This window comes from Camelina sativa, chromosome 17 (genome assembly GCF_030686135.1).
Source record: "Camelina sativa cultivar CO46 ecotype springtype chromosome 17, ASM3068613v1".
Lineage (NCBI taxonomy): Eukaryota > Viridiplantae > Streptophyta > Magnoliopsida > Brassicales > Brassicaceae > Camelina > Camelina sativa.
Genome location: NC_141896.1, coordinates 18,284,209 through 18,308,532, shown reverse-complemented (window position 1 = coordinate 18,308,532; position 24,324 = coordinate 18,284,209). Strand labels below are relative to the sequence as shown.

Here is a 24,324-nt window from a genome sequence, read left to right as displayed (position 1 = left end):
GGAAGAGGAAGAGAGAATAATTACTTATAAGATAATAATCCAAATTAGATAAAGGAGATAAATCTTTTAAAATAAGAACAATGTAAAATATATATCATGTAGTCTGTATATTAAAATTTAGCATTAACAATTTATAATGATATTTCATTTTTTTTTACAACCCATACAACAAAAGTAAGAAATCAAAAATAACAAAAAAAAAACGAAAATTGATTTGAGGTATTGTAGAAAAGAATGAGAGAATGTGAAAATGAGATAGTAAAAGAATGTCAATATGAGAGAATGATAGATTGAGAGAATGCTTATTTATATGATAAGAAATGATGGAAGTTACATTTAGAACTATGGAGTTACAATAGTAATTTATTGTGTTTGAATAAAATTGAGTGGTAGAATATGATTAATGCATAATTTATTTTATTTTCAGTATAATTTTATTTTAATGTGTGAGTTAAATTCATTGTGTTTATTGGATCTTAAATATTGTTTAAAGCAATTAGAAAGCAAAAAAAAAAAAAAATTAGAAAACATTAAATGAAAATCAACCAATAAAGAGAGACCAAAACCTTACTTTTATATATATGATATATTACTTTAAACTTTGAAATGAGAAATATATTATAAACAATAATTTTACATAAGAAATATATTAATTTAGCCAACCAAAATATGAATATAAGTTTAGCCAACCAAAATAATTAAAAAATATTAAAATTTAACCAAAAATAATTTCTTTTGAAAGATAATAAGTTAGTAGGAGGAATGAATTAATGTACAATTATTAGATAGAAGTTACATTTGAGTTAAATGGAGTTACATGTCTTTAATTATAAATAAATATTTTAATTTTTTATAACCTAAAATAAAAGGAATACCAAGTGGCTGAATCAAAATTCACATGATTTGGTTGTTTGTTGATATAAACTCAACACTTACACATAATATTTCAAAATAAAAAATATTACTTTTTAAGTGACAAACTAAATTAGTTTCTTATAAAATTATATGAATTCTTCAATCTTAATAATTTTTAAAATCCCAAGGATAACTTATATTTTTTTGGTTTTCACTCATCAATTTAATTTATAGTGCTAGATTTCATAATAATGGTTTCATCTTTAGAGAATTTAGTGAAATGATATTTTTAAAATTATATTTTATTTTGATATTTAAGGTCCAGTTGAATATGTTTTGTTTTTTTGGATCATTTTTTATTTTGATTAAAGACACAAAAAACCAATTGTTTATGTTCTTTTTGTTTTCAAAAACCTCAAATCATAAAAAAAATATATATATTATATTGATCTCTGCAGATTTATCAATTAGATCACAAAACAAAATAGTCTTTATAAATTGATAAATGGATAATTATATTGATCTTTAAATATTATATTGATTTTTATAAATTATTAAAAATGATACATGAATATGTGAGATAACCAGAGACATAATAGATAATTACATATGGATCATTTCAATTTTATGATCTTATTGTGTGGTGAATATTGTAAGGAAGTATGAAAATAATGATTTATAAGATGTTAATATAATATAGAAAATGGAGATAAACATTTTAAAAGATTAAAATAAATATATAAGATATACATATCATACAAACTCTAAAACTAAGCTTTTACAATGATATTTGATTTGATTTTTTATAACCCATACAACAACAATAACAAAAAAAATACAAAACAAAACAAAAAAGAGATTTGAGAGTAGTGGAAGAAGATGAGAGAATGAAAGAGTGATAGACTAAGAGAATAAGATAATGAGTATTTATAGGAAGAGAAATGATGAAAAATTACACTTAGAAAAATGAGAGTTACAATTCTAATTTATTGTTTTGTTTTAATACAATTGATCAATACAACTTAGTGGAGAAATAAAATTAATGCATAATTTATAGGGAGAAGCTATAGAGATTTCAGTTTTATATTATGTGAGTTAAATGTGAAAATTAATTGTTTTTAAATTTGTGTATTAATATTTTTTTGTTAAAATTGCATTGCCAAGTGGACCAATAAGGAGAGAGTGAAACTCTACTTTTATATATATGATTTATATTTAATAAGATTTTATATAAATTTTTTTTTGCAAATAATAGTCTCAAATTTTAAAAATGTTTTTCTATACAAAAACCTTTAAAATTTTTAAACCAAAATATTAAAATTAGTCAAATTTAACTTTATAATCAATTATCCTATTAATATACAAATTAAATTATTATTAAACTATTTAAATATATATTTTATTTATGGGTTTTGTTAGCTTCCAAGGATCCAAGTGACTGATCCAATCGCAAGATACTTCGGACTAAAACATGGGCAGGTCATTAAATTATTATTAAACTATTTAAATATATATATTTTTTTTATTTTGATCATAAATATAAAAAGGTTAAAAGTTCAAGGACCATTTTATAATTAAAAAAGTTCAACTCTATTATAGAGGAAAAAATAGAGATCTCTATTATAGAGGTAGAAATAGAGATGGGTTGGAGTAGATTTTACTCTAAAATAGAGTTAAAAAGCAAATATAGAGGTGGGTTGGAGACAGAGCTGTCCCCAAGCACAAGCTGATGAAGCATGTGCTTGCAGCCCGAAAATTATATGATATATTTCGGCCTCAAATTTCAGAAAAGTGTCGTTAGTGTGGTGGTAAATATGAACATTAAAGTGTTTGAGTTCTAGTGTTTGACCCATGGCACCACCTATTTTTACAAATTTTTTTTTTCTTTCTATGGTCCACTAAAAGAATCAGCTTTACAATTGTTTTGGGCTTGTGGCCCCAATATGTTGTGCGACGGCTCTGGTTGGAGATGTCCTTACTAACTGTCCATTAGAATTGTCATTACCTTAACATAATTAAGTAATACTATAAAAATATTATTCTAAATCGGTATAATAATACCAAGCTGAATAAATGCCAACAACAACTGCGATTAGTGTGGATGTTAGAGAAAGAAGCAACTGACTGAATATATGGACAGCGGATTGCATTATCATGGATGTTAGAGAAAGATTCAACTGACTGTCATTGTTATGGAGGACTTCTGGCTGATGATCAAGGTCTTGGAAAGATAGCTCTTATAGTGACAGAACGACCTAATGGAGGATATCATTTCTGAAACTTCATCCATTTTCTACCTATGACATGTTTATAAACAAGATAAAAAATCCGATAAAGGAGAATTAGGTAGAAGAAAACCATTTACTTTCAGCAATCCTAAAAACAATGATCCTAAGGAGAATAAAAGGTTAGTTTATTTCCGTTGATTCTTTTATATTTTTATTAAAGTTTTGTATGACTTTTAACTCTAAATTCAATCATTAGATTCAATGCTTGACGGAGAAAGTATAATATTTTTACTTCTCAAGACTATTGAGTTGAGAAAATTGAACTTTAGTAAGAAGGAACGTGATTTCTATACAAAAATGATTCATTTGTAACTGTCTTTTTTTCGTTCTGTTTTTGTTCAATTTTTGATATGATGTTGTTATTACCTCTTATGGTCTCTACAAAAAATTGAATTATTATGATGAACTTAGAGATGAAAAATATTCGTCATAAATCTGTGACAATTTTTGTTATGATTTTGTGACCATTTTTATCTGTCACAAATTCGTAGTTAGTTTGTCAAAATATTGTCATGAAATAAATCATGACCAAATATTGTCACAATTAGTGACGAAATGGTAACCACAATCGTAAACGTAGCAATTACGACGATGTTATGACTATTATGTAGTCGTCATAAATTTGGTATTATTTTTTACGAATATATGAGTGACAGTTTGTGACATTGTAGTGACTATTTGTTAGTAACTATAATATATATTAATGAGTCTTAACTAGCTGCAAAATATTGTAACCTTATTTGTTTGTTATAAGCTAATCAGTCTGCCGCATACATTATAGTTTGTTGTTTGGTTTTTATTTTGTTTCAAAGTGAAAGTGGGATTTCCCTTTAAAAAAAAAGTAAGCTTTTAGCTTTTAGATCAGTCGTACTTGATGCAAAATGAAAGGGAGTTTTCTTCCTAATCATGATCTAGCTAGAGCTTTTCTTTTTATTTTGCATAATTAATTAAGACCTCTAATAATGTAATTAATAAGACTTTCATTTTTCAGAATTATAGAACAACCAAGTGATAGCATCGTTGTTACAAGTGTACTGTCGGAAATAACAGTTCCAATCGGAGTCTACACAAACAAGTATAATGCACATAGGTTTCCGTCTTTAAATTTTTGGCTTCAACTGTATCAACTATACTGGAACTGGACTAGTCTATTTTGAGTAGGTTATTAATTAATAAATTCAGCAAATTTGTATAACTCACCCCAACGACTCTATACCCTCGTTGTTCAAAAGCCGAAGTACAGTTTCCGATCAGCCTCCGTTAATATTAGTTTACAATCAAAGTTTGCAACAGACGTGCCAACTATTTTTGCAAGTCGTTGAGATTAACTTTTTTTCTTTTAGATTTTTATGGAACAAAGCTGACAAAAATGTATATATATACATAAATTTTAAAATCAATGGATATTGTTTTCTGGTTCAGATTTTAGAATTAGTGAATTAATTAAAAAGAAAAAAATGAAAGACAATTTACATATTTAATCCACTAAGATTTACTGAGTTGATTAAAACTTTCTTCCCCATATTTTATTTATTTACTAGATGAGGACCCGCCCGATGTGCGGGTTTAAAGTTTTATAAATTAACTTAAATTTAATAAAAGTATATTAAAATTTGTTGTATGTTATTTATAAATTTTATTTTTGTTATAATACACTGGTTTATATCCATTTACAAAACTTTTATATGTGTTACTATTAAAAGTGTATTTTTTTACACCTAAATATACTTTATGTTACAAATATATTATTTATCACCACCTAGAAAATGCCTATATGAACACATTAAGCCAACTATTTTACATTCACTTTTGCATAGTTATTTAATTATTAAAATTGTTGCCTTAAAAAACATTTTGAATAAAAAATATATTATATAATATACTAATCAATGAGGTATCATCACAATAATGTATGACCACGATGGAGAAAACCTCGGCTTCGCCCTCATCCCTTATGGATTAGAACCTTGCGTCCAACCTCCTCCACCGTAGAGAGAACTTTGGCTCCGCCTTCCTCCCTTGGGGAGATAATTTTGCGTCCAACCTACTTCACCTTCCTTCCTTGGGGAGATAACCTTGCGTCCAACCTTCTCCACCATAGAGAAAACCTCGGCTTTATCCTCCTCCTGTGTGGAGTGAACTTGTTCACGTCTTTTTGCTATCTCAAAATGGCTTGTTCCGACAACCAATGAAAGTAAAAAAAATTTCTAACGTCACAAAATCTTTTGATAGTAACTAATGTTAAATTTTCTAATGTATTCGTAGAAGTATCTTTGACACATCATGATGTAGCCTCTGTCTCTGTAACACCTCAACCGCCACCTTACTTAGTGAGCCCATATCCACTCTCAGTCCATGGGCCCACATTCCTAAGTGGGCCCTACATCTATTTTCGGTCCGTGGATCCACTTATATTTGATGGCCGGTTTGTTACGTCTGGGAGGCTTTAAAAACTTGTTTACCGACCCTACAAATCAACAAATAATATTTTCATGTGTTTTGTCCTCACTCGCACACTTTCGACAATCTCCTCTAGGAAGGTCACTCATCATTAAGTTCTCTCAGGACCCTTGACCGGAAAGATATGTGCATTTTAGTGACATATGTGGCCAAATCATTTCTCTTAAACCTTTCCGCAAACTAGAGTGTCACAGTCTTTGAGCTCCTATGGATCTATCAACAACGATTTATGTTTTTCTAATCTATCTATCTATGTTTGTTGTAAACTTGTGTTCATTAGCCTATTTTATCTATCCATTAGGTTGATGAGCTTATACTCGTTATCTTCCTTTGGGATTGAATGAATAATGATAACAATTATGTTTGCAAAAAAAAGAAGGGTTTATAACCAACCGTTAAAAATCTTTTGATAATAACTATTGTTAAATTTTCCAATGTATTCGTATAAGTATCTTTGACACATCATGATGTACCCTCTGTCTCTGTAACACCTCAACCGCCACCTTGCTTAGTGAACCCATGTCCACTCTCAGTACATGGGCCCACCTTCCTAAGTGGGCCCTACATCTATTTTCGGCCCGTGGACCCACTTATATTTGATGGCCGGTTTGTTACGTATGAGAGGCTTTAAAAACTTGTTTACCGACCCTAAAAATCAACAAATAATATTTTTCTGTGTTTTGTCCTCACTCGCACACTTTCGACAATCTCTTCTAGGAAGGTCACTCATCATTAAGTTCTCTCATGACCCTTGACCGGAAAAATATGTGCATTTTAGTGACATATATGGCCAAATCAATTCTCTTAAACCTTTCCGCACACCAGGGTGTCACAGTCTTTGAGCTCCTATGGATCTATCAACAACGATTTATGTTTTTCTAATCTATCTATCTATGTTTATTATAAACTTGTGTCTGATTAGCCTATTTTATCTATCCATTTGGTTGATGAGCTTATACTCGTTATCTCCCTTTGGGATTGAATGAATAATGATAACAATTATGTTTGCAAAAAAAAAAAGGGTTTATGACCAATTGTTGAAAAATTAGAAAAAATTAATTTGACATAATTAAAGAAACAATAGAAAATTATAAGTACGATAATTTATGAATCCCAAATAATTCAAAGATAAAAATATAAATTAAAGAAAACAATCTAAAAATACTACAATAAATTTTTAAATACAGTATTAGAAAAAGAAAACGCATATATATATTTTTTTTGGTCAACATGTTAATCTTACGTATTTCCAACTGAAAAGCTAAAAAGTAGGAGAAAATTTTGGTTTTAAAAAAAAGAAAAATTTACCTTCCCATTAAATTTTTTTTCCAATTAAACAAAGTTGATAGCAGTGTTTTTGAATAAATTATTTAAATATGAGAAGATTTATGTTTATATAGAAGTGAATATTTACAAAATTTAAAAGTAATAATTAACTGTATATTTTCCTTAATTTCTTTCTCTAGTTTTTTGTAGAATTAATAACTTAAAATTTAAAATAAGTAAATAATATAATAATAATTTCGAATTTTAAGAAATATATATAATCTTTTTATAATTATTAAAAAAAAATTGTATTATTTTAATACATTCTGTAATTTTGATAATTATCTTTTTACATTATTAATATTTTTTTAAACAAAATATTTTATTTTTGTTGTAATCAAATTTCTTCTTTTAAATATTAACTTTTACACATGTCAAAATCTGAATTTGACAACTTGACACATGTCAAAATCTTGTTAATGGCTAACTTTCAAAACCCAACTTTATATAATAAGATATAAGATTTACCGACTTAAAAGGCCTTGGACGATACGCAATAAAAAAATTCTTCTCCAGGAGAATACCGTCGATTCGATTCGCCGGAACCCTAACGTCCAATGACACTTTACATAGTCGTGTCATGGGGAGTGAACGGGAACGATCGAAGGTTACACCTATGCTGGACAAATGGCTGAAACAAGGGAACGAAGTAAACCTTACGGATCTAAGACGCCTCATCGACGCCCTATGCGTGTCTCAACGATTCAACCATGCCCTCCAGGTCTCAATTTCTTTCTCTTCTCGTTTTCAATTTCTTCTGAGATTATATTTATTCCCAACAAATCTCATAAGGGGTTGTTATATCATTGTTATTGGTGATGTCTTAGGTCTCAGAGTGGATAACTGATCGAGGTATTTATGATCTAAGCTCTAAAGATTTTGCTTCACGGCTTTATCTTGTTGAGATCAGTTCAGGGTTGGGAGAAGCAGAGAAGTTCTTCAAAAACATTCCTGAAAACATGAGGGACGACTCAGTCTACAACCTTCTCTTATACTTGTACTCAACATCCAAGACAACACGGCACGAAGCCGAAGTGGGCTTCTTCGACGCTCCTCTCTTCTCAGACCACTCTCCTAGTTGCATCATCCTGAACTCGACCCTTCCCAGGAAAAAGAAACCGTTTAAGTTCTACAACTACCTGCTCAAGAATCCTGACTTTTTAACTTTGATTGGAGTTCAGTGGGCCTCGTTGAATGTAGTGGGATCAGAAATGTTCAGAGTCTCTGCAAAGCTAAAGAATTTGAAGAATTCTATCCGACAATTCAGCAAGGATAACTACTCTGATCTTGAGAAGAGAGTGCAAGAATCCCTTGCGGAGTTGTCTGCAGCACAATCCAGAATGCTCTCAAATCCAACCCTAGAAAATGTGGAAATTGAAGTGGAAGCAACCAGAAAATGGAGCATCCTATCTACAGCAGAAGAAAACTTCTTCTTGCAACGATCTAGAATTACATGGATAAAGGAGGGGGACAGGAACTCTGCCTATTTTCACAAGATCGCCTCTATGAGGCAGACTATTAACCATATCCACTTTCTCTGCGACGATGAGGGTAACCGCATTGACTCGCAGGAAGGGATTCACGATCACTGTTCCAGCTATTTCCAAGATCTTCTCAGTAGTGAGCAGACCCGGCCTCTATTCCAGCAGGAGGATATCAATCTGCTCTTTGGTTCTCAATGCTCCGCTGATCAAAGGGCTTTTCTAGAGGCTCCTTTCACTCACGAGGAAGTGAAGGATGCTTTCTTTTCTCTGCCTAGGAACAAGACAAGTGGTCCAGATGGTTACTCTGCGGAATTCTTCATCAACTGTTGGGGTATCGTGGGTCCTGAGGTCACCTCTGCGGTTCTGGAATTCTTCTCCTCAGGGTCTCTATTGAAGCAGTGGAATGCAACTACCCTGGTTCTTATCCCCAAAATACCGAATGCCTCTGCAGTTTCAGATTTTAGGCCTATCTCTTGTCTCAACACAATGTACAAGGTAATTTCTAAGCTGCTAGCAAACCGCCTAAAGTGCATACTTCAGAACATAATCTCTCACGCCCAGTCAGCCTTCTTACCTGGAAGACTACTAGCGGAGAACGTGTTATTAGCTTCTGAGTTAGTGCAAGGGTATAACAGGAAGAACATTCATCCGCGGGCCATGCTAAAAGTGGATTTGAGGAAAGCTTTCGATTCAATCAGATGGGATTTTGTGCTGGCAGCCCTCAAAGCTCTAAACATTCCCGACATCTATATAGGGTGGATTAAGGAGTGCATTTGCACACCAACTTTCTCCATAGCAATTAACGGGGTAACTGATGGGTTTTTCAAGAGCAAGAGAGGTTTGAGGCAAGGCGATCCTCTCTCGCCGTACTTGTTTGTGCTTGCCATGGAGGTGTTCTCAAAGCTAATCAGCTCAAGATTTGAGTCAGGCCTCATCTTGTACCACCCTAATACCGCTGACCTGGAAATCTCGCATCTGATGTTCGCGGATGATGTTATGGTCTTTTTTTGATGGAAGTAGCTCCTCCCTTCATGGTATTTACGAAACCTTAGATGACTTCGCTGGTTGGTCTGGACTGCATCTGAACAGGAATAAAACTTTACTCTTTCATGCTGGTTTAACCCCCTTCGAAGTCTCAGAAATCTCTGCTTACGGCTTTCCCCAAGGAAAGCTCCCAGTTAGATACTTGGGTCTACCCTTAATGAGTAGAAAGCTGAAGATCAGTGAGTATGCGCCGTTATTGGATAAGATCAAAAGCAGATTCAGGTCTTGGGCTGTCAAGTCCCTCTCTTTTGCAGGCAGAGCTCAGCTTATAGCGTCTGTAATCTATGGAACAGTTAACTTCTGGATCACTACATTCTCACTTCCCAAGGGGTGCATTCGGCAAATTGAGGCTCTGTGTTCAAGGTTCCTTTGGTCAGGAAATATCGACACTCACTCGAAAGCGAAGGTTGCATGGTCGTCTGTGTGCTTGCCAAAAACCGAAGGGGGCTTGGGGTTGCGCAGTTTATCAGCTTGGAATAATACCTTGAATCTGAGACTTATTTGGCTGCTCTATTCTGGGAGCGGTTCTTTATGGGTGGCCTGGCAGCGACATCACCACAAACTCAACGAGGAATGCCTCTGGAACATTAAACCAAAGGCAAATGATTCTTGGTTATGGAAATCCCTTTTGAAGTTGAGACACTTGGCCCGACGGTTTATTAAGTCTATAGTGGGGAATGGCAAAACCACTTGGTTTTGGTTTGACAATTGGACCCCCCATGGTCCTCTTATCCAATTTTTGGGCGATAATGGTCCCAGGAATTTAAGAGTTCCACTCACAGCAAAGGTCTCTGACGTTTGCAACCGTAACGGTTGGTCTCTAGCACCCCCAAGGACTGACCAAGCGGTTTCCCTCCATGCTCATCTCTCTACTATACAGAATCCTTATCATTCAGAGGATGAGGATCTGGTTGAATGGACCATTGAAGGCAAAACAGGCTCCGTTTTCTCCTCCTCAAAAACCTGGGAAATCTTAAGGCCTAGGAATGTGGAGCTTCCTTGGGCTCCTCTGATCTGGTTCAAAGGTCATATCCCGAGACATGCTTTTAACATGTGGATTGCACAGTTGGACAGGCTACCAACAATGTCTCGCTTAGCTTCCTGGGGTCTTCAAGTGGTGACCACCTGCAGCCTCTGTTCAAGTTCCGTTGAAACAAGAGACCACCTGTTTATTGCATGCGCTTACACTAGTGTCCTTTGGGACAGAATCTTTAGCAGACTGGGATCACGACCAACATTCAACGACTGGGATTCACTCATACAGTGGGCAAAGGTTCATACCAGTTCATCGCCATCTACACTCAAGCTCTTGATCCTCCAAACTTTGGTTTATAGTGTCTGGAGGCAGCGCAACAACGTCACTCACAATCAAATAGTTATTCCTCCGCTCACCTTGTTCAAGGACATCAACAGACAAATCATCAATACAGTCACGGCAAGGAACGAGCGGAAGAAGTTTAAGAAACTAATGGCCTTATGGATCTGAGAAGGACTCGTTCCTTTCCACAACTCTGGAGAGTATAATTTGTTATTGTGCTTTGTTTTTATCTTTTTTGCCCTAGCACAAACTGTAGGTCTTAACATTGTAACACCTTTTTCATTTATATGATATTTACAAGTTTAGCAAAAAAAAAAGAAGCCGAAGCCACTTACCAGAAGATGAGGGAGCAAAATATGCTATTGAAACCTTACCCTTACTACAATATGATATCTCTTTATGCTCTTCTTGGAGAAAGACACATGATCGACGAGATCCTGAGACAGATGAAGGAGAATGGAGTAGAACATGACAAGAATCTCACGGCCAATAACGTTTTGAAGGCTTACGCAAGTGTACCCGACGTGGAGGCAGTGGACAAGTTACTGATGGAGTTAGAAGTTGAAGACGACCCACCATTCTCATTGGCCTGGCAAACGGGGATAAGCATTGCAAAGGCTTATTTAAATGGTGGTTTAAGTAAGAAAGCGATAGAGATGCTGCGTAGAACAGAACTTGTAGTTGATATAAAGTCTAAAGACTCAGCGAACAAGGTGTTGATGGAGATGTATAGGGATGCTGGAGCAAAACACGATGTGTCCCGCCTTGATAAGTTCGTCTATCCGAATAGTAAAAAGGGAGGGAACATGAGAGAATATACACGCAAAGGAAATGACGGAGGCAACTCTTACTACTACTACGATTCATATTACTATTTCGGTCGTGGTGGTTGTGGCAGTTATAGTGATGGTGGTGTTGATAGTGTTCGTGGTGCTGATTGTGGTGCTGGTGATAATGTTGGTGGTGGTGATGTTTGTGGTGGTGATAATGGTGGTAGTGATAGTATTGGGGGTGGTACTGATTATGGTGGCGGTGGTTGTGGCGGTGGTGGTTGTGGCGGTGGTGGTTGCGGTGGTGGTGATTGAGAAGAAAACCAAGTAGAGAGTGGGTAAGTGATATAGATTTTCATTTAAATAATATATGAACTTGTTATTAGTTTTGGGTTACTTTTACTTGTCTAGCATATACCAAAATTAGATGTTATGGATTTTCGGTGATATGATAAGAGTTTTAATTGCGTAGTATGAATATGATGGTTTAAAGGGTGCCATAATATTCAAGATGGTGCATTAGTAAGCAACACAAGCGATCTTTTGGACCCTTTACAATATGTATAACAAATTGTCACAATCATAAGCAAATTTAAGATATAACAGTCGAAGGATTGTGGAAGTAATCGCTTGTTTGTTTCCGTTTCAAATTTTTGTATATAAACAATTTTCGAAGGAGCTGAGGTAAGTGAATCTGCAAATTTATTGGTTGGATGAGCCAAAGAGTGATCATATCCTTGTTGTTTGGCGGCGAATTGAATAATTGGTTCTTATTTTCTCTTTTTTTTTTTTTGAATAAATATTAAATTATATTCAAAAGAAAAAATAACGTTTTACATCTGCTTGTTCTGATAAAAAAATGTGCTGAAACAAATTAAGGGGTTTTAATTAAAAGACTAAAAGTAGAAGACACTCCTCCTAGTATCGAGTCGCAAACCATTTCTGAAGTCCTAAAGCGTATCTGCTGTCTCCCAAACGCTCAATAGCTAGTAATTGAGCTCTAACTTGCTTGTCAAGCCAGCCAAACAGAGTTGTTGCAGGTGTGGGCGCCTCTCCATGTCTCCGAGCATTACGCTCCCGCCAAACAGAGTGGACTGTAAGTTGGAAGGTATAGCGAAAGAGAAAACTCTGTATCCGATCAGCATGAGCCTCCGAGAGAAAATCCAGCAGCAAAGACCAGGATGTAGTAAATTGAGCCTGATAGAGATTTTTTGCGATCCCTGACCAAACTGCAGAGGTGTAAGGACAGGAGAAAAACAAATGGTCTCTTGTCTCCATCGGAGCAGAACAGAAAACACAGCTAACAGTAGAACCATTCTGCCAAGCGACCATCCGATCCCCTGTTGACAGACGGTTATGCACTGCGAGCCATGTGCAGAAAGAGTATTTTGGTGTAGCATGAGTAAACCAAACTCCCTTATGCCAAGCTACTTGGTTAGAAGCTGTTCGGATATGATTCCATGTATCTTTCGTAGAGAAGGTAGCCTTATACACATCACCTTTACCTCGCCATAAGACAGCATCTTGTTTAGCAGTTTGTCGATTTTGATACACCTGATAGAGAGAATCCTAAATCTCATTTAACAAAGCCAACCGGTGAACACGTCGCCTCCGTTGAGACCATGCCTCGTGAAGAGTCAAATGTTCCCAGATACCCAAATCGATCAAGCTCCGTGGTCCTACTTTATCCAACAAATACCCGTGAGTCGACCAGTTATCGTGCCAGAAGGAGGCTAGAGTCCCATTGTTCACCTCCACCTTAAGAAAAGTTTTTGCTAGAGCTCTGTATTTCAATAGTTTCCTCCACATCCAAGAGCCTGAGAGTGATGCAGGCTTAACTGACCAGAAGCAACCATCTCTTAATAAGTTCATGCGAGACCATTGTACCCATAATGATGTCCCACCAGAGACCAAACGCCAAATCAATTTTAAACAGCTAACATCATTCGTCTCCGTCAAAGAACGCAGTCCCAGACCACCCTCACTCTTGGGTTTACACACTGCAGACCATGACATCTTAGCTTTCTTTGTATTCAGGGTCGGCCCAGACCAGAGAAAAGCATAACATATACTATCCAGCTCCCGGATACACTCTCGCGGTAATCTAAAAGCACTCATCCAGAAGTTCGCCGTGCTCCATAACACCGAGCTAATTAGATTGAGACGACCAGCAAAACAGAGAGACCGTGAAGTCCACGTACTAACTCGGTTGCGAATTTGATCATACAGAGGAGAAAGATCAACGGCCTTGAGACGTCTTGGTATTAAGGGGAGACCTAAATATCGAACAGGAAGCTGTCCCAGACCAAAACTGTAACGAGTTCCCAAAAGCTTACGGTTATCAGACGATACACCCCCAAGATACAAAGTTGTTTTTTCCATACTGATCATTAACCCTGAACCCTTAGCAAAAAGATTCAAAACCTGGACTATACAATCCACTGATCGAACTTTCCCATCAGTTAATATCATGAGGTCATCAGCAAAGCATAGGTGTGTTAAACGCAGATTCTTGCACCGCAGATGGTAGCCAATATCTTGTGAGCCTGCTGCTTTGTCCAACATCTTTGAGAGCACATCCATGCAGATGACGAACATATATGGTGATAGTGAGCAGCCCTGACGCAGTCCCCTAGCACTACGAAAATAACCGGCGAGCTCACCATTGACCTGGACCGAGAAAGAAGCCGTCGTGACACAGAGCGAGATCCAATGAATGAATGCAGGAGGGAAGTTTAAAGCTATGAGAACATTGAAGAGGAAAGACCATTGGACAGAGTCGAATGCCTTTGAAATATCCACTTTCATTGCACATCTTGAGGAAATATTGTCTTTGTGATAGTCTTTTACCAACTCAGTTGCAAGAAGTACGTTCTCAATCAGCAATCTATCCGCCACAAAAGCAGATTGGTTGCCCGCAATAAATTTAGGTAAGATTCGCTTGAGCCTATTAGCGATAACCTTTGAGATAACCTTGTAAAGAACATTACAACAGCTGATTGGACGATAATCTCGCATCACATTAGCATCCTTCTTCTTCGGTATCAATGCTAGTATCGTAGAATTTAGTCCCTTGGGGAGAAAACCTTTAGCAAAGAAAGATTGGACCGTAATAATAAGCTCAGCACCTAAAATATCCCAGGCTGCTTTATAGAATTCCACCGTATAACCATCTGGACCCGGCGACTTATCGCTTGGCATCGCAAATAGTATCTTTTTAATCTCCTCCCCTGTAACCACTCGAGTGAGCCAACGACTATCTTCTTCTGAAACACGAAACGACATCAAGTCCTCAAGACTCTCCACAGACATCCCCTCAAAGTCAGCTGGGATAGTTTGCAGAAAAGACTGGAAAAAAGTCTCTGCCTCCTCTTTAATGTCCTCTGTATTCTTTAAAGTTCTCCCATCCTGGGTTACTATTTCCCGCATCGTATTCACAGCCTCACGAGTAGCCGCAGCACAATGAAAGGCCTTATTGTTCCTATCCCCCAGTTGAAGCTAGTGCAACTTAGAGCGCTGCTTCAAGAATTTCTCCTCCAGAGCAGAAACATGATCCCATTTTGCATAAGCTTCTTTCTCCTGCTCCATTGCAAGTGCAGATGGGGATGCTAAACAAGCCTCCTGTTTTCGACATAAATCCTCCAATGCTTCCTTAGTCCTTTTGGACAAATGGCTCATCTTCTTCTTGGCCAGAGAACGGATATGCGGTTTTAGAAGCTTCAATTTTCTTGAAAACCGATAAAGAGAGGAGGTGGATAAAAATATATCCTCTGTTTTCTTCCAGTAATCATCAACAAGAGGCTTAAATTCCTCCATGTCTACTATAGCATTCGCAAACTTAAAGGGTCGGTGACAATTTCTCCTCCCTGTATCCCCAGTCAGATGAATTCTACATCTTAAGTGATCTGAAACTCCTCCAGCTTCGAACACACTATAAGATTGCATAAATGTTGATGACCATCGACCATTTACGAGCACTCTATCCAGTTTCTTCGAGATCAAGTTACCATCCTGCTTATTACTCCATGTAAACAACGGACCGTGATAAGCCAAATCCTTCAACCGACAGTCATTGACCATGGACCGAAAATCTTGCATCCCAGGATAAATAACAGGTTGTGTGTCCACCCCAGAATGCTCATCAAGCTCCAAAGTCACATTGAAATCACCTTTAATTATCCAAGGCTTGTTGCGAACAATTGGAGAGGCAGAATGTGCTCTCAAATCTGTCCACAGCTCCTTACGACCTTCTACAATGTTCGACGCATAAACAAAAGTGCAGAAGAACTCATCCTCCAGCTCCTCTAATTTTACTGAGCATGTTATTAGCTGACTGCTTTTGTAAAACGGAGTAAGCCTTACATTGCCCCGCCAAACTACCCATATGCGCCCCAGATTATTGTGCTCATAGTTAGTCAAAAGAGACCAATCCTTAAACACCGTATTCCAAATGCGCAATGCTTTCCCTTCCTTCACCCTAGTCTCCAATAAACATCCAAACTGAAACTTTCCATCATCCACCCATTTCTTTATTACGGAATGTTTTGTAAATTTATTTAAACCGCGCACATTCCAAAAGAACATCGACATTTAGTTTCTGTGAGAGTTCTTCTTTCTCTGATCGTTAGGAATATTCCTATTTGACTGATAAGAAGTTTGGTTAAGAACCTTATGTGCCGTCTTTGATTCCCGCGGTAAAGAGGGACGCAAAGAGGACGTATCAGCCCCATTTCTTACATGTCCAAGTTGTTCTATGTGCGCAGGGATCTTTACAGATGTCTCTGCAGGCCGAGAATGTCCTATTTCCTCCATAGGTCGCCCATCCTCCTCTGTTTTCCCTGTCATCCATGTTTCCTCCAGTTCCGCTGCTTCCTCTACTTCATCTAAAACCGCAAAAGCATTTGAAGAAGTAGTGACCATGGCCGTCGCTGAGTTGACTAGTTTTTTACTAGGACTAAGACTAGTCCTCGGAGTAATCCAACCCTCCTTATCCTCCTCTGCAACTCCCTTTACCAACTCAGCTGGTGCAGTAGTGGAAACTGAAGGAGCAATTGGTGCAGCCTCTGATTCCGAAGGTTTGGTTACCACTACCCCCGAGGCACCCTCGTTAGTGACAGCCTGAGGAATGTTTTGTTTAGTAGCAAGACATCCCGAGCTCAAATGCCCCCATTTCTGACAGCCAGAACATCTTGGAGGCAACCTAGGGTAGAAATACTGAATGGTGGATTCTAACTCCCCTTCCTCTTCACCAGTGAAAACATACTCTTTGGGTAGGTCCTTGGTTAGATCTGCCTCAACCAACATTTGCGCTTCATCGAACGTATCACAAGACTCTGTTTTAGGATGCAGTCTAATGGGTTTCCCCACCGCACTAAATAAAAACTCTAGCCCCTTCTCCGTGAACAGCGTTGGTGGTACGTTTTTCAGAATCACCCAAAGTGGTACAGAACGCATTGCAGGTTGTGCCTCCTCCTCAAAAGGTGTCCACTTAGAGACAAGCATAGGGATTTCCATGATGTTCCACATGCCATGGTTAAGAATCCGTCGCCTCATAGCCTCATTACGGATACGGAACTTAACAGTGGTGTTATTAACTGCATACACATCAATCAGCGAAGAGGTGTCTCCCAATCTCCAGATCTTATTGACTATCATATGAATTTTCCCCACATGTGGAGCTTCCAAACTCAAAAATTTTCCAATCAGAAAGTATTCCCAAAGAGGTTTTGCATCTACAAAAACCTCCTTCGGAACCACCACTCGTGTTTTACCATTTACTTCAGAAAAGTCCAACTTTTTCTGTGTAAAACCACGTCTCTGAGAACCTTGTGCAACCCGAGCGTAAGATTTTTTTGGATTTGGAGGCTCCCCTACTACCTCCATCGACTGTTGTGAAACCAAATCCACACTTCCAACCTGCAACTGATCCCTAGCCTTCTCCACTCCCTTCTCTGAACCAGACTTAGCCATCACTGGATCTGCATCCTGAGAAGAGACCTCACCCACCCCTAGGAGTGGATCTATCACCGGCCGGCTCGGAGAAGCCGCCGTCATCAGCAAGACGTGTTAAGAAAGTTACGAAAACCCTAGCAGAAGAAAATCGCCTTTGAAATCGCCAAGCCACGCAATTAAAAAAAAAATTATCATTCGATCACCTATTTTTCCGTTCTTATTTTCTCTTTAATATAATGTGATACATAATATATAGAGAACATATGGTTTGGTATTTTGTGCTTGATACAAATAACAAAATCAACTAGGCGACCGATGGCTTAGTGATCCCTGATCCGTATGGCATGTAAAAGTTTTGAAACTTTTGAAAAAGTTCATTATGTAGGAAACCAAAATTTCATTATATATAATATGGCTTTTGGGGACAAAGGCGAAGCGCCTTTGGATCTTCTCTATAAGCATTTAATTTTAAAAATTATCCTCCAAAAAAAAAAAGGGATATTAGGCATTTTAGTACGTTTTCAAAACATAATTTGAAAAGTAGTACATGTACTATTTATAATTAGAAAAATAGTCAGGGTCCCACTTGTGAGATAGAATGTTTGTGAGATAGAATTGTGAGAGAGAAAGAGAAATGAGGGAAAAATATATTTATTCAAATATTTTGGTAATATGTTTTTTAAAAAAACAAAAATTCAAATATATAAAAATCTATATTTTTTTCTTTATAATTGATATGTATTTTGTTTGATGATTTTATTTGATAATGTTAAATATTTTTTTACAAATTTTGTATCCGTACACATAATTTAGTGTACGGATGTCTGTACACCTTATTAAATGTACAGATATCTGCACACCTTATTAAGTGTACACATGTTTCTACACATTACTAAGTGTAAACATTACATCTATACACTTAATAATGTATAGAGACATATGTACACTGAATAAGATATGCATATATCCGTACATTTAATAATGTGTACAGTCCGTACACTTAATAATGTGTACAGTCCGTACACTTAATAATGTGTATAAACATCCGTACACTATTAAGTGTACGGGTAAAAAAGATGTATAGAATATATTTAAAAATTATTAAACAAAATGCATATCAAATTATTAAAAAAAAATATAAATTTTTTTTGTATCTGAAAAGTTTTCCAAAAAAAGATTATATTAACAACTATTTAAATAATTATCCTAATTTTTCAATCTCACAAATGGGTCCTACATAACTCTTCTATCTCACACACACTCACACACAAACACTCTCTCACCTATTTTGCCAATAGTGTTTGTACTAAAACACTAATTAAGTTTCCAAAATGTACTAAAATGCCAACATACCCAAAAAAAAACATATATGCTTAACCAAACCAGTTTTGATGAACACAAAATGGGCTTAAGAGAAGAAGAGTTGAATGAAAATCAGTTAAACTTTGCATTAGAGAAGTCCATCCCAGGATGCTGAGCCATGAACTTCTTGAGCATATCTTGTTTCTCTATCTCATCACTCATTGGAAGTCCCATCTGCTTCTGCCTTTGATCAAACATCATCTTCTCAACGGTCTGGCGAGTTTCGGGGTCGAGATCACCAAGTTTGCTGCTCTCTGGTTCAACTTTCTGAGTGTCTATTTCAGGTTCTCCTTTCACACAATATTTCCACCACTCCATCTGGTCTTGCTTCGTCAAGAGCACCGATATGACCTTTTGATCCTCTATATTCCAAAAGCACTCGTCAGGCTTGACAGGGTGGAAGAGTTCTCCATCGATCATTGGATCTTGCCCTTTGAGACCAACTTTCAGACGGTTCTTCTTGATTTCACAAGAAACAAACCGTGATTTAGTCCCGATAGGCACTGGAATGTTAACCGTAACCTCTTGGAGATTTTGTGTCCATGAGTAAGTCTCGAGATCAAGCCCATTCCCTTTGTTAGGAACGATGAGACCTGGTTCCTGTTTCTCCTCCTTGGGCTTATCAACCTCCATCGGCTCCGTCAGCGTCAAGCTCTCCTTCTCCACCTCCATAGTCTTCTCCGTCAACTTCAAGCTCTCCTTCTCCATCTTCTTCTTCTGCTCCGTAACGGCAGTGGCAATCTCCTTCTCAGCGGAGTCTTTCTTGAGAAAGTTGCTTTCTCTGCCAATAAAGTCAAGGACCTTCTCTATAAACCCTAACGGGTTTGAAGGATCAAAACTTGCTGCAAACGGCAACAGCGAGGGTCTATCCTCCACCATCTCAGAGATAATCGCCATTGTTTTTCGTTTAGCTATAGAAAATCAAAACCAGAATGAATTTTTCTCGTCGTTAATGGACAAATACTAGGTTTTTATAGGGAAAGCCAAAAAAAAGTCTAAAAAGGAATTCCAACTTGTGTTGAATTTGCCCTTTTCTTCAATTCCCCTTTCGAATCCAAATTTTCTGTAATTATTTAGGCATTTTTCCTATATATCTTTGGGAATTTTCCATCTACACCCACTTTCTCATAAACAAATAACATCCACACCCACTTTCTATTATCCCTATACTTTTCTTATGTCAAATTACAACTTACACACCCTCTAACTAAACTAACCTTCTCTTTCTACTTTTTTTTTTCCTTCCCATTTCTCCCTCTATTTTCTCTTTCTTTTTTAATTTATTTTTTCTTTAACATTTGTCTTCTCCTTCCATGGCTTCTCTAATTGTCTATATCTCTTTCTTTCTCTCATTACCAAACTCAACCATTTCTTCTCCATCCTCTTGTCTCTCTTTTATCTTATACACTTTCATTTTTCAATCTTCTTATCCATCCTCTCTTTATCTCTCATCTTCAAACTATAATTAGATTGATGTTTGATTTGAACAATAAGTGAATGATGCTTTTCAGATGTAGAAAGGTTTAATTTTGGATTTTAGGTGTTTTTGGTGGATGTAATTTGGTGGGAGTTAGAGAATTTGCAATTTAGGTTGTTGATTTAGTTATGATTTGTGAAATTATTCTTTTAAAAAGAGAATACTTTCCTCAAGTTAGACTATCAAACTTTATTCAATAGTAAAACCATATTACCGAATCCATGATAAGCAATCCATGTGGTCATAGTTTAGGATTTAGAGTTTCAATGTTTAGGATTTAGGATTTAAATACATAGGCCAATAATTTCCTTTTAATTTGAACACATTGATCATATATATCCATGTGGTCATAGTTTGGCGGATACGCTTGGATATTCATAAAAAAAAATAAAAAAAATGTTTTAATGTAAATAATAGTAAAACCATATTACCAAATCCATGATAAGCAATCCATATGGTCATAGTTTAGGATTTAGGGTTTAAATGCATAAACCCAATAATTTCCTTTTAATTTGAACACCATGATTTTTTATATATCCATGTGGTCATAGTTTGATGGATATGCTTGGATGTTCATAAAAAAAATAAAAAAATAAAATATTTTGATGCAAACAATAGTAAAACTATATTACCGAATCCATGATAAGCAATCCATGTGGTCATAGTTTAAGATTTAGAGTTTAAATGTTTAGGATTTAGGGTTTAAATGCATATATAGCCCAATAATTTCTTTTTTACTTGAACACCTTGATCATATATATTCATGTGGTCATAGTTTTGTGGATACACTTGGATGTTCATAAAAAATAAATAAATATATATATATATATATATATTTTTTTTTTTTTTTTTTTTGATGCAAACAATAGTAAAATCATATTACCGAATCTATGATAAGCAATCCATGCGGTCATAGTTTAGGATTTAGGGTTTAAATGCATAGCCCAATAATTTCCTTTTAACTCGAACACCATGATCATATATATCTATGTGGTCATAGTTTTGTGGATACACTTGGATGTTCATATATATATATATATATATATTGATGCAAACAATAGTAAAATCATATTACCGGATCCATGATAAGCAATCCATGCGGTCATAGTTTAGGATTTAGGGTTTAAATGATTAGGATTTAGGGTTTAAATGCATAGCCCAATAATTTTCTTTTAACTTGAACATCTTGATCACATATATCCATGTGGTCATAGTTTGGTGGATACACTTGGATGTAGAAAAAATATAATTATAATCTACTAATTCAAAAAAAACAGATAGCAATATACATCTTAAAATGTAGAAGAAATATAATTATAATCTATTGTATAAAAATGAACAGATAAAATTTTGATAATAACTAACTAAAATGTCACAACAAAGAAAAGAATAGAAAGGGAGATAGAAAACAAAAAAAAAGAGAGGTAAGTTGTATCTGAGGGCAATAATGTAAAAGGGAGATGGACACATAAGCAAAAAACTTGAAAAAGTATAGGGAGTGTGTAAAGTGGGTTTTGGTGAAACAACTCAACACCAAAGTGGGTGTGGGTGTCATTTACCCTATATCTTTTAGTTTAATCACTACTAGGTAACAACCCGCACATAGTGCGGTATAAAATAATTATTTAATATTTTTACTGTAATTTTTATTTACAAAATCTATTATATTTATGGGTAATTGAAATATTTAAAATTTGATTGTATAGTATATATCTATAAAAAATTGTATAATAATTAAAATTTAACCCGTGAGAGTTATTATAATATCAATCTTATATTATTATATCATATAAACAAAGGGTTCTTAAAATTTATTTTAAAGATTTTATGAAAATATAATTAAAGTATACTAGGGAGGTACCCGCACCTAAAGCGCGGTATTAAGATTTTAATAATAACTGTTGTGTTACTTTATGACATGTTATTTTTCTGAACTAAATATAGAGTTTTATATTTTTTTAAAAGTTTATAATGTTTTATTGGATTATAAATACATTTTTTTATTTGCATATATAGTAAAAGACTTATTTCACTAAAGAAAAATAATTTTCTAAATGTGAATTATTAATTGAGTCTTTTAAATAAACTACTAAACTGTAGTAAACAGATATTGAGATTCAATAAGTAATACCAAATTTTGTAAGAGCGTAAGCAATTTCCAAAAGTTCGATATTAGAATGTAATATCTAATTACAAAATAAAGTTTAGAGTAACGGAAAGTTGGATTTGAGTAGCGGTTAATACAAAAACTAAAATATAGAGTCCTTCAAAAAGAAGAAAAAAAGACAGCCAACATCCCATTCTTTACATTTGAGTTGCTGAGCTTTAACCTTGTTGGTTCATCACATGTTTTATATAATAACGCCCAGCAAATTCAGTCCTGCAAATATATAAATTGTTTTAAGAAATTTGACTTTAACATCATACAGAACTTGATTTCATAAAAATAATTACATCTTACATAGCCTGATGATGCTCCAGTAATTCGTACTCTGGTTTTATGAAGATCTTCGAAGAGTCCAAGGTATTTTCAAGACATGGTGAACCTATAGACATTTAGAATTTTAGGTAATTTTATTGATTACCTTATGATAATTAAAACTTATGTTACATACCTTCATATTCTCCAACCCTCATAAACCGCATTACACAGAACACAGGTTCGGATTTGTATATGAGATGGCACCCGCTTGATTGCCATATGGTCCTGAATTCAGTAGCGTGGTTGTCTTTGAGACGACACTTCAGAGTCTCACACCTACATGTTTATCAACTCAATTAAAATGTTGACAGAAACTACTTTGAATTGTAACAATCATAAAGGCAAAGTAAATATCTTGTACCTGCCATTCAACAATATGAGAACAACTTCATTAATATCAATGATACTCCCAAGCCTTCTTCTATCTTCCACATCCATTATACACGCACAAACATCTAATTTGGGAAAATAGAGAATATAGGTTTTCAAAGTGTTACTAATCTATTATTGGTAAAGTGTTATTATTCCTTTTTTATGTGAAGAACCAATACACAAAGTTTCATAAATCCTAAAATTAAGAATCTAGTTTTTCAAACACAAAGATACCAATTAACTATATAGACGGATTGTTTCAAACTAATATAATCAATTAAAGAAATACTTACCGAAAGTTATGGGATGATCTATTCTTCCATGTTTTATGTCATCCAAATCCTCGAACCTAAAGTAATTCTTAGGACTCAATGATTCGAGCAGCGTCATTGTGGTTTGACCCGTAAATTTAATCTGATAGGGGTGATGACTATTCCTATCCTCCAGGGTTGGATAGATCACTTTGAAATTTCTAATATTGTACCACTCACCATCGTATATATATTTCGGGAGGTTAGCGAGTATATCGTTCAAATAAGGAGCTTCAATTGTGTCACCCTTCACAGTTTAACAAAAATTTTGTAAGAAGTCTTATATACAACAACTGTTAGAACTCGAAATTTAAGTAAAAATCATTCAGATAATGACTCTAACCTTTTGATCCACAAGGAGCAAAACTCGTTTTTTGAAGAACTTTCTGACTGTCCAAGAGTGTAAGACCTTGACGTTGATACACCAATTAGTTCTTTCGCGAACCAGATCAGCAATATAATCGAATTTCATGATTTTCTCAAATTAGGTTTTGCTGGATTCTTCTATGTTATCGAAAACAAAAAGGGGATTTTTGATTTGTAAGAATACAAAGAGTCACGACTAAACGTTGCGTCTCAATCTTTTTAGTTTCTGACTTTAGTCTGATTATTTTTAATTATAATATTTAATAAATAAACACAGTTTTAATATAAGGTTTATCAGATTTGTATGTAGAAAATATAATTGATGTTAACGTGTTTAAGATGTTTATACGTACTCAATTTTCAAAACTTAACACTTGGATATTAAGATGTTTTTACGTACTCATTTTTAAAAACTTAACACTTGTATATCGATATTTTAAAAGGTAATATCATTAGA

At 35.2% G+C, this 24,324-nt stretch overlaps 2 protein-coding genes across 3 annotated transcripts; one reads left to right on the top strand and one right to left on the bottom strand.

The window, feature by feature from the left end:
• The first annotated feature begins 7,509 nt into the window (after positions 1-7,509).
• LOC147923979 (putative pentatricopeptide repeat-containing protein At1g28020) lies at positions 7,510-11,860 on the top strand. Its single transcript, XM_087496581.1, has 3 exons — positions 7,510-7,650; positions 7,757-8,888; positions 11,082-11,860. The coding sequence occupies exons 1-3, from the start codon at positions 7,510-7,512 to the stop codon at positions 11,858-11,860; spliced, it is 2,052 nt and encodes a 683-aa protein (XP_087352707.1).
• A 7,071-nt stretch (positions 11,861-18,931) lies between these two features.
• On the bottom strand, positions 18,932-19,756 carry LOC104757137 (protein BOBBER 2-like). Of its 2 annotated transcripts, XM_087497358.1 has the most exons (2): positions 19,736-19,756; positions 18,932-19,537 (listed from the first exon to the last, which is right to left on the bottom strand). In XM_087497358.1, exons 1-2 carry the CDS (start codon positions 19,754-19,756, stop codon positions 18,932-18,934), a joined length of 627 nt encoding a protein of 208 aa, XP_087353484.1. The 2 variants fall into 2 exon arrangements, with proteins under 2 accessions (XP_087353484.1, XP_010478153.1); XM_010479851.1 differs by having other exon boundaries at positions 18,932-19,756.
• Positions 19,757-24,324: the final 4,568 nt, after the last annotated feature.